The 11,559-nt window shown below is 41.1% G+C and overlaps 1 protein-coding gene across 1 annotated transcript in view; it reads left to right on the forward strand.

Moving 5' to 3' along the window:
- LOC107282547 (apoptosis regulator BAX-like) overlaps positions 1-11,146 on the forward strand; it is a 16,341-nt gene extending 5,195 nt beyond the window's left edge. Inside the window, exons 3-6 of the mRNA XM_015810342.1 lie at positions 4,012-4,206; positions 6,229-6,361; positions 8,181-8,273; positions 10,850-11,146. Coding sequence (XP_015665828.1) covers positions 4,012-4,206; positions 6,229-6,361; positions 8,181-8,273; positions 10,850-10,885 — 457 coding nt within the window. The 3' untranslated portion in view covers positions 10,886-11,146. The remainder of the gene's footprint in view (positions 1-4,011; positions 4,207-6,228; positions 6,362-8,180; positions 8,274-10,849) is intronic.
- The last annotated feature ends 413 nt before the right edge of the window (positions 11,147-11,559 follow it).

Below are 11,559 nucleotides of genomic sequence, written 5' to 3' on the forward strand. Positions count from 1 at the left end.
AATACAGACTGCGTACGGTCGGTGAGGAAGGAGGAGAACCACCGCATAACGGTGCCTCCCACTCCTAACTCACCGAAACGCCGCAGCATGATACCGTGGTCTACAGTATCAAAAGCCGCTGAGAGGTCCAAAAGAACAAGGACAGAGGAATAACCTCTGTCCCGGGCCCTCCAGAGATCATTAACCAATGCGACCAATGTCGTTTCCGTGCTGTGTCCCGGCCTGAAGCCCGACTGGTATGGGTCTAGATAGACAATTAAACAACTCTCAAAAAATAATGATAAAGAATGAACAAATAAATCAGACAATAGAATACAAGTCTGAGGAAAATGACTTAAATATGGAAGCTACAAATGAAGAGAACTACAACTTAATACAAACAAAAGAAAATCTGCAAACTTTTGCTACAACAAAGGAAATAAAAAAGATGTTTTACCTTCTAGGACAGTGGTTCTCAACCTGTGGGTCGGGACCCCATTTGGGGTCGATCGACCATTTCACGGGGGTCGCCAAGCAAGGCTGTCCGCCATTTTTTTTGTCCGCCATTTTTTCCCCCTTTTCCGGCGGGTGCCTTACCTCCCTTGAGCTGGGCCAGCTGGTGGTCGGCCTGCTCCATCTCTGCCGCTTGCCAGCTATGCCTCGGCTGGCGCAGGGGGCGGAACCACGCATGCGCGGCGCTCCCGGGCAAGGAAAGTCCTCAACTTACGACCGGTTGGGTAGTCCTCGACTTACGACTGGTCTAGTCCTCGACTTACGACCAGTTTAGTCCTCGACTTATGACCGGTTTAGTCCTCGACTTACGACCGGTTGGGGGCGCGGCATTAAAAAGGTTGAGAACCACTGTTCTAGGACTTCAAAACAAACTTGAGATAAAAAAGAAGATTTAATAAAATGGATTAAAGAGCTGTCAGGAGAATCATTAAAGCGTAGGAGAGAAAAAGTGAATATTCTACTTAATTTGTCTTTTTTATCCCCAACAATATCTACAAAAATACAACCTGGCAAGCTAAACCTACTGATTTGGAAGGCGACCTGGCAAAAGAAGAAGATTATAATTAGATTTAAGAGATGTGATTCACTTTATCAGATGGAATACTATATGACTAAACACTTGTTTGAATACTGTTAAAAAATATAAAGTTTGGATATAAAGAGGCCCTATAGAAAGATTGCTAGATGATGTACTATATGATTCAATACTTGTTTGACCATGGTTTAAAGAATAGATAAAGCTTGAACATAAATGGGCCCTATGGTAAGAAGGATTAGATATATAAGTAATATAATATTTATGAAATGTAAAAATATTGAGACGGTGTATTTGAATGAAAAGTTTGGATATTCAAAGGCAATGAATTTTGAGAAAATTATGACTGACAAGAGTGGTTTCAATACTGAGGGGAAATTAAGCTTAAATAAGAACTTTGAAAACAGGACATATAATGACTTAATAAGATGACTTCTATAAATACAATTGAAAAATAAGCTGATTAGGAAAGATGATGTTATTGTTATATGTACAAATACTAGAAAAATGTTTATACCCAACTCTGTATGTATTGAAAGTATTAAGAATTATATTTGTTTAATGTAGACAAAAGGAGAATATTACTGGAAGAAGAGAGGATCAAGGAAATATATTATCAACTAACATATTGATCAATTATAAAAATTAATTATTATTGTTTTTAAATATATGAACCCAAACAACACATTGTTCACTAAGCACTAAAGATCGTTATTGTAAAAAGATTAATAAAATATATTTAAAAAATGAAATGTTTATATAGATACCCATTTGATAATCAACTCTAATGAGCTCCCATATCTACAAGTGATATGATGAGTACATTTTGAGCATAAATGAATGCTCTCCAGGAGCTGAGAGCTGAAGAAGCTTCTTGGATGAGAAGCAAAACGTCTTCAAAGAAAAACAAGAAAGTCCAGTTGCCTCTTGAAAAAAGCACCTTTGGGACAATGCTCTCCAAGCTTTCTCTCATCGCTTGAATAGAACAGAGTCCAGATGTGCTGAATTTGGGCCTCCCAGAAGGCCCAGCTGCAGGGCAAGTTGATCAGTGGGTGGGGGTGATTCAAAGAACTCTCCTCACAGGGGTTGTTGTTGTGGGGAAAAGAGAAGGAGTATTGTGTATCTTCACCACCACCTTGAGTTACTTATAAGGTAATAAAGGGAGAATAAAAACCAAATGATCTCATTCAAGAGCATCACTTTGTCAAAGGCTGCTCTGTGCTTTTCAAGGAGTCTTTTCACTGCTCCTTTTTAGCCTCTCTGCCCTGACGCTGAATCTCCCATCCAGAGCCCAGTGATGGAAAGCAATGTAGGACAGTGCTAACTCCACCTGATTCAGGTTGCCACAAAGAAGAGGGAGTCAAGCGTCCAAAGCGCCTGAAGGCAGGACAAGAAGCAACGGATGGAAACTAATCAAGGAGAGAAGCAACCTAGAACTAAGGAGAAACTTCCTGACAGTTAGAACAATTAATCAGTGGAACAACTTGCCTCCAGAAACGGTGAATGCTCCAACACTGGAAGTTTTTAAGAAGAGACTGGACAGCCATTTGTCTGAAATGGTACAGGGTTTCCTGCCTGAACAGGGGGTTGGACTAGATCAGGTCTTTTCAATCTTTTCACCCATTGTACCACTTTTAGGATACGGCAATATCCGAGTACCACCAGTCGCCTAGCAAGGTGTCAAAAACTTGATGACCAAAAAAAGGAAAAAAGTAATGAAGTACAAGTAGTCCTCGACTTACAACAGTTTGCTTAGTGACTGTTCGAAGTTACAATGGCACTGAAAAAAGTGCCCCCCAAGCCACAGCTGAGCAAGACACCTGCCTGCCCACCTGGCGGCGCTCTTCCTCCTGTCCGAGGTTTCCATTGTTGTGAGCATTTCTGTTGAGGATTGGCAGCGGGAGTGGAGGGATGTTTGGTTTTTATTCCCCCCGTCTGCTGGGTGGTTGCAGCAGATTTTGGTCACTTCACATGACCCTGGGACACTGACCATCATAAATGCGGCTGCGCGGGGGATTTTGGGGCCCTCTAGATGCTCCCATGTAACACCTTTCCTGCGCGAGCTGCACTGGCTGCCGGTGGCCTTCCGGGTGCGCTTCAAGGTGTTAGTAACAACTTTTAAAGCGCTCCATGGCAATGGACCTAGGTATTTGCAAGACTGCCTCCTACCAAACACCTCCCTTCGGCCAGTCCGCTCCCACAGAGAGGGCCTCCTTAGAGTGCCGTCGGCCAGACAATGCCGGCTGGCGACNCTTTTTCGCCGAGCCCTGAAGGCCCATCTATTCCGTGCGGCCGGCCTGGCGTAGCTTGATTATGTTTCAGTGGGGGTTTTTTTACGGGTGTGTTTTTAGAACAGGCCCGTTATTTAATTCGATTTTAAAACAAACTATTTATTACCGTGGTTTTTAGTATCGCCTGTTCACCGCCCTGAGTCCCGCAAGGGAGATAGGGTGGTATATAAATTAAATAAATAAATAAATAAATAAATAAATAAATAAATAAATAAATAAATAAATAAATAAATAAATAAATAAATAAAAAGAATCAGTTGCCAAGCATCTGAATGTAAATCACAAGACCCTGGAGATGCTGCAACATTCCAGCTGATCGGTGCTTCTTCTGGGCTCAGCTGGAGCCTAGCGCTGATCCTGGCGCTTCCACTGAGCTCCAACAGTCCAGAAGAAGCGCCGATCAGCTGGAAAGCGGCACTGATCCTGGCGCTTCCGCTGAGCCCTGACAGCCCTGCAGCTCCAGCCATCTCTCGTGTGCTGCCACCGGGTCAGCTCATTCCCCTCCCCCGCTACCACTTTTCTAGGATGGTCGCGTACCACCTGCCAGGTGCCAATGTACCACAGGTGGTACCCGTACCACTGGTTGAAAAGCCCTGGACTAGATGACCTCCAAGGTCCCTTCCAACTTTGTTGTTGTTGTTATTGTTTGCTGGGCTCAGACGCCTCATCTGTTCATGCCTTTTTCTCTGGTAGATTCATCAAGACTCTTTGGCAGCAATATGCAGCTTGCTCTCGCTACCCAGCCTCCTTGGAGCAGTTTGGCAGAGACAACATGCCAGGGGAGCAAGCAAATGGGGAAGACGAACTAGATGCTGCCCAGATGTATTCATTGAAAGAACACATGTTCCGCATATACCAAGAACTCAGAAATAATGCAGAAATCACCAGGTAGGAAAAATGAGATCCAGCCCATGTCTGTGGGCCACTGTAATTCTCCCTTTGAGGAGGCCAATTTCCAATGGACCTCTGATTGGTTGCATTTTATTTATTTGTTTATTAAATTTATATGCCCCCATGTCACTACTGAGGGACTCTGAGCAACTTACATCATAAAGAAGAGCAACAAAGATGATCAGGGGACTGGAGGCTAAAACATATAAGAAATGGTTGCTGGAATTGGGTATTCCTAGTTTAATGAAGAGAAGGACGAGGGGGGACATGATAGCAGTGTTCCAATATCTCAGGGGCTGCCACAAAGAAGAGGGAGTCAGGCTATTTTCCAAGGCGCCTGAAGGCAGGACAAGAAGCAACGGGTGGAAACTAAGCAAGGAGAGAAGCAACCTAGAACTAAGGAGAAACTTCCTGACAGTTAGAACAATTAACCAGTGGAACAACCTGCCTCCAGAAGCGGGGAATGCTCCAACACTGGAAGTTTTTAAGAAGAGACTGGACAGCCATTTGTCTGAAATGGTACAGGGTTTCCTGCCTGAACAGGGGGTTGGACTAGATCAGGTCTTTTCAATCTTTTCACCCATTGTACCACTTTTAGGATACGGCAATATCCGAGTACCACCAGTCGCCTAGCAAGGTGTCAAAAACTTGATGACCAAAAAAAGGAAAAAAGTAATGAAGTACAAGTAGTCCTCGACTTACAACAGTTTGCTTAGTGACTGTTATTATTATTATTATTATTATTATTATTACTACTACTACTACTACTACTACTACTACTACTACTACTTCTACTACTACTACTACTACTACTACAACAACAACAACAACGGCTAAGGGGACTAGTTATAAAGTTTAGCCTAATGGAGAGAAGGCTTAGGGGTAACATAATAGCTGTCTTCAGATACATGAAGGTCTGCCACATGGAAGAGGGGGTTGATTTATTTTCCATAGCACCTGATGGCAAGATTAGAAGCAACTAGTCAGAGGGTGATCCAACCTGGAGCTAAGGAGAAACTTCCTGACACTGAAAATGTTTGCTTGCTTCTGGGAGTTGTGGGTGCTCCATTGTTGGTGGTTTTCAAGAAAAGATTGGATAACCATTTGGGATGGAATAAGGACTCCTGCTTTGGGCAGCGGGTTGGACTAAAAGATCTCCAAGGTCCTTCCAGTCTTATGATTCTACTAATCACTCCCACTGTGGAATGCCCCCATCAGGGCTGCAAAATCAGTCAGCAGAGCTGGGTTTTCAGGCCCTTTCCAAAGGCCAAGAAAATAGGGGTAGATCTCATCTCAAGGGTCACATTCAGTGGTGGGATTCAGCCAGTTCTGCCCAGGACGTCCGGAAGCAGCATCCACACAGAAAACCAGTTGTTCACATATTTGACTCCCACCACTGGTCACATTGTTCCACAGGGCAAGAACCGCAGCAGAAAAGGCTTTTCTGGATCCTGAATGATCAAATTCCTTGGCCAACAGGATCCAGAGCATCCTCTTTCTGCCGGAGAGATGGGATGGGCCAATCCCATTGGGATGAGATGGTACCTTAGATAGTGTTTGTTACTGAGAAGGCACATTCTGGATTAACACAGATGAATACTATCCTACCTATTAAAGTACATTTTCAATTGTATTTGATGATACAGTTCCTAATAATAAGGAAAAAAAATGGGACTGTATTGAATATGATGGGACAGCCCACCAGTTCTGATATAAGATGCACCTATCATGGTTCCGACAGATGAAACTCTTCAAAGAACATCGGATGTTTTTGCTTTGACAGCACCAGCTACTTCTGGTGAAAGGTGGTAAGATCCAAAATGCTGCTGCTTCTTCTAGCAAAATCCATTCTCCTCTCCTGGGCTTCTAGTGATATTCAAGGTCCATAAAAGCTTTTCTTTAAAAAACAAGACATGCTGATTCTATCAGTTGGATTTGCCACTTTTTACATGATTTTGCTTTGTTTTCCAGAATTACCTTTTTGTTGTATTGCACTGAGATGTCCCTCTCCCCTTACAGAATGGCAGAAAGTGTCATCAGTGAAAATCCACTCCACGCTCTGGCCGAAGTATCAGAAGAGGTGTTTGCTACTGGAGTCAACTGGGGACGGATTGTTGTCTTCTTCTACTTTACATACGAAGTTGCCCGACAGGTAAAAATCTGAAAGCATAATGTCTGTTGTATCAACATCCTCAAGGAGTGAACAGGAAAAGCAAGATAGGCTGAAATCAGTGGGGTTGTAGTAAGATCCATATAAACAGTGCCAGTGTAGGCTGGGTTGCTTTGGAGGGGAGGGGCTTTTGGGGGGAGGACAGTCTTAATACTTTTGAGTGGGCTGAAGGTCACATGGAGGCAGGGCAAGTGAAAATAGGAGTTATTTCTTGTATTTTAAAGGCTTATTTTAAGGAAACAGCATTATTTTCTCATTTTTTTTCCTGCCCTGGAATAATAGTTTTTTAGCAGGCATGACCTGGGGACCTGACTGTGTTGCAGAAAAACAACTTGGCAAATGCGTAAGGTCCTTTTGCCATAAATTACTCTCCCTTGCCTGAAAGAGAGGATTTATAAGGCTGAAGCTTCTTTTGATTAAAATCTTTCATCTCTCCTTATTGGCAATCTTTACTGGCTCCTTCTCATCTTACTTGCATGTCACTCTAAGAGGTGACATAGTTTTTGTTTATTATATCTGGGTCAGACATGCTGCTTACCATGTTTGATAACTATGGTTTGGATTTGGCTAGTTTGGCTTATGTATGGCATGGTGTGCTAGACAAACCTAGATTACTGGCTAATTTTTAATTAAGGAAACATTAGTTTTCCAGGAAAAGGGTAGGTGGGAGGGCTCTGTACACTTGGATCCATTCATTACTAGCCATAATGTCAAAATGATGACATGTAAGTCATCACTGTGCAAACGATGCAATTGTGGGCTTCCATCATGATATTTAAAGCTCCATCTTTTGTTTCTTTTGATGTCATTTTCCCTTCTAGGAATGCCCACGACTCTGTACATTTCTTTTATACCAACAAGCAAAAAAGAGAGTTAAAAAGAAAGAATACAGGGAGAGGGTGGTCTTTCTATCTCCTACCCACATTGACTGTTATTCTGGTTAAGCCATTGTATACCTATTTTAAAGGAAAAACAAGCAAAAAGGATACCTGAGTCTTTTTTCGGGGGGGGGGGTTGCCTGGGGTGCTTTGTATGTTTGAAGCTTCTACAAGATTTAAGTGCCTGTTTTGTCTTATGGTTTGTGTTCTTTAAATCTTCCAGGGGCAATTCTCCTTTGTCTTCATTCAACCCATTGACCTATTTAGGAGAAAAAAATGGGCCCCTAAATCACTAAGTAATTCTTCTTTTGTTTATTTTGAGTTGCATGCCACGCCATCTTAGCTTTTCAAATACAGAATTGACCATGGCACTTTTTTTTCCAGAAGGAAATCATGCACTCAGCTCAGTGTTAAAAGCAGATTTTAAACCTAGTTGACCTCTCTCTTTTTAAGTAGTTAGAGCATTTGTTCTTCTTTAGCTCAGTGTGACTTTTCACAGATTACCATCCCTATAAACTGATTGGGAAAAATTGTGTCCCTTTGCACACTTATCTCAAAATAAATCCAACTGACAGTTGGATTTACTTCTGAATTAATACACGCATACAGTTGCTTCCTTTTTCTGAAATGTCCATGATTACTGAAAAATAGGAAGTCCTAATTTACTGGTCACCAGGTTGAAATGAGCTAGTGAATTCACAAACCTTGGAACACATTCTATTGAACTTTTGACAAGTAGTTTTATTTGACAAGTAGTTTAATTCATAGCCAAGAAACTCCTAATCTGTAAATCTGATTTTTCTAGCCATTATTTCCCACCTTCTCACCCTTTAATATTTTGACTAAAAAAGATCACCGAAGCTTATAAATTCTAGTTTCTTTTTTTTAATCATGTTGCTCTTTCTTCTTTTCTACACCCATAGTCTGCCTCCAGTTTCTTTGGGAATGTGATGGACTGGGCCATGAACTTTTTAAGGGATCGACTGGCTGTCTGGATTGAACAGCAGGGAGGCTGGGTGAGTGGCACAGTTGAAGATCCTTTGAGTATTTCTCTTATAGTCAAGATTTGAGAAGATTTTGTTAAAAATGTAGACCTAGGTCAGCTACAGAACACATGTATAAAAAGCCTGGTTCAGGCATTGGATCTCAAGTTCCATCATCCCCAATCATCATGGATCCTTACTAATAGGAATTATTCTGTAGTAATATCTGGAAAGCCATGGCATCTCTAGAAGATTCCACAACCTGGAAGAGTTTAGCTCTTGATCAGAAAAAGTAGGGCAACCTTAAACTAAGCCATAATGCTGTTTCATTCATTTATCTTAGTGTGTTGTAGGAACCCAAGAATTGTGCTTTGTTCACTAAACCATGATGCACAACCTGGCTAGTGTAGCTGATTTGTGCTCATAAGAATCAAATTCTCTTAGCTGATCTTCCTTTTTAACAACTACATTTGTGTGTGTGGGGGGGGTGTTATTATTATTCTGTGTTGAATGTCTTGAAGAAATCATAGTTCATGCAGTTGTCTTGAAACTGTTCGGGGCAGCTTGTTCCCAAGAAGTCCAGCAGGGGGCAGACACAACATGTCATGCTAAACCCAAGTTAAAGATAAAGGTACCTTTGAATAAAACTTGACTCCAAGCAGTTACATGGATGTGTTTGTGGAAAGTGTCATCCAGTTCAAAAGAATACAGACACTTTAGGAACATAAATATTTCCTGAAGAATTTATATTCCATGAAGCCAGTTTGTGGACAATATAGCCGGGCTCAGAAACCTAAAAACTACCAATTGTCTTTTAAAGGGCATGTTTCTAATCCTTAAGACAGCAAAAGCCAGCACGACAAGTGTTTGAGGCCTGTTTAGGTGAATTATCTAAAAGTAGGAATTAATAGTAAGATTTTCTGTGGAAGGTCTATGCGACTCTATAGCTACTTAGGAAAGCAGAAAAAATAAAATAGGCATATAATTTAATTTTTCTTTATAATTCATCTTTTAAAAAAAATAAAAAATAGCTTGATTTTTAAACAAAAATCACTAATTGAATTGTTACTGATCCAAAACTCAAATTTTCTCCCAAATAGTACGATGTTAGTACAGATCTTTAAAGATACTGTTACTTTAATGTTTATGCAGTAGATTAATATACTACTCAGACTACATTTTTCCCCTGTTTCACCAGAGAGTTTGCTGCACAAGGACCCCTCAAAGCCTTGTATGGACACCTCCAAAACTTGCTATAGAGCTTTCGTTATGAATGTGACATGGGGAAAAGTGTGAAAAAGATTTTTTTTCTGGAAAATAATTACATCCAATAGATATATATTTTAACTCATGTTATTATAAATGACCTCAATCCAACATTTCATTTTTTCCTGGTCTTGTTCACATCTTTTTGGAATGTGACTTTGGACATTTACCTCACATCATTAGAAGCTGCAGTGCATTCTTCATTCTGAGATAAGTGTTCCTATTCCCTCCCCTACAGTACAGATAGTGCACGACTTAACAGCCATTCATTGTTGTAACTGCTCAAAGTTGCAACAACACTGAAAAAAAAAGACTTATGATCAGTCCTCGCACTTATGACCATTGCAGTATCCCCACAGACACATGATCAGAATTCAGGTGCTTGGCAGTCGGCATATATTTCTAACAGTTGCGGTGTCCCATTGTCATGTGATTGCCATTTGCCACCTTCCCAGCTGGCTTCCGACGAGCAAAGTCAGTGGGAGAGGCCAGATTTGCTCAACAATTGCATGATTCACTTTACAACTGCAGTGACTCACTTAACAACCATGGCAAAAAGGGTTGTAAAATTGGGCCTGGCTCACTTAACAACCACCTTGCTTAGCAATGGAATTTCTGGTCTCAATTGTGGTCATAAATCAAGGATTATCTGCATCACATCAAATATGACTCATTTATATTTCCCCCAAGTGCCTATTGCTTCCCCTGAACAGATCCTGAACGAGAAGCATTTACAGGCCATAGAAACTGCACTGATCTGACTGGAGATGCTCTTGAATTAATCTACCACTTGTCAGCATCCTCTCCTCTCCTCCCTCTCCTTCACCCTTTCCTTTTCTCCTTACCATAGCAGGGAGAAAACAGCTCGGTTTCCTGCCTGCTAGCCAGCTGATCATGGGGTCAAAGTGGACTGAGCTCTCCATTCTTACAAGAGCTCCACTTTTTGTAGCCTCGAAAGTATAGGTTGCCAACCCACAAATTAGGTTAAACGTTACCACAGGCTACATTAAGAGCCATGTCAGGCATTGCAAAAGTGTTATTGAACTATTTCAGGTCCAACGGGTTTTCCTTAATTCTATAAAAGCATTTAAAAGACAGCAGAGATGCAGTTTTCCCTAAACGATAAGAACAGCTCCCAAACATGATGATATTTTCTGCTGTGAAAAATTGCAGAGGTGAAGCTGCAAAGGTTATAGAACAAAAATAGAAACTCTGTGGAAATAGAAAGGCAACAGAAAGTTGCTTGGGAAACATCTGTTGACTTTTCTCCTGCCAGGTTAAAAAATTTTGTACCCCTTGCATTCAAAATGCTTCCATTCTTGTTTTTTTTCTTTTCTTTTTAGAATGATCTACTAAATTTTTTCCTGTCATCAGAATAGAAATCTGGAGAGATCAGTATTTCTCATTCCTGCTGTGTGGAAGGCTAAGAAAATTATTGATCCCGCTTAGGAATCCTTGGATGGATTTCATCCTGCCCAGAAATAATAGTAAAGTGAAACTGTTGCTTGCTTACTTGACTTGTGAGTCATTACAAGACAGCATAACTTTTTAGACTTCAGTTGAAAACAGGATACTTTTAAAACTGTCATGTCAGAAAACTTGCTGGAATATCTGTGGCCTGTAAGTAGTTTTCCTCCTTGTTTTTTTATATATAATTTTTTATTAGACAATTTTAAAGAGCACATAAAAACTACCACTAATGAATACAGAATAAAAAGGTAAAGGAAAAGATTCCCCCTGTCTAGTTGTGTCTGACTCTAGCGGGCGGTGTTTATCTCAGTTTTTTTAGCCAAGGGAACCAGCGTAGACCAAAGACACTTCTATGGTCATGTGGCCAGCATGATTATATGGTGAGCGCATGGAACGCTGTTACCTTCCACCTATTTATCTACCCGCATTTTACATGTTTTCAAACTCTAGGTAAGCAGGAGCTGGGGTAATAATGGAAGCTGATCCCATCATAGAGCGCTCAAGTCTTGAACCTGGGCTGTCAGCTTCCTAGGTGACAAGATCAGCTGAGCCATCATGCCCGATGAATACAGAATAAAGAGAA

Source organism: Protobothrops mucrosquamatus, unplaced genomic scaffold, assembly GCF_001527695.2.
Source record: "Protobothrops mucrosquamatus isolate PMUCROS unplaced genomic scaffold, P.Mucros_1.0 scaffold8, whole genome shotgun sequence".
Lineage (NCBI taxonomy): Eukaryota > Metazoa > Chordata > Lepidosauria > Squamata > Viperidae > Protobothrops > Protobothrops mucrosquamatus.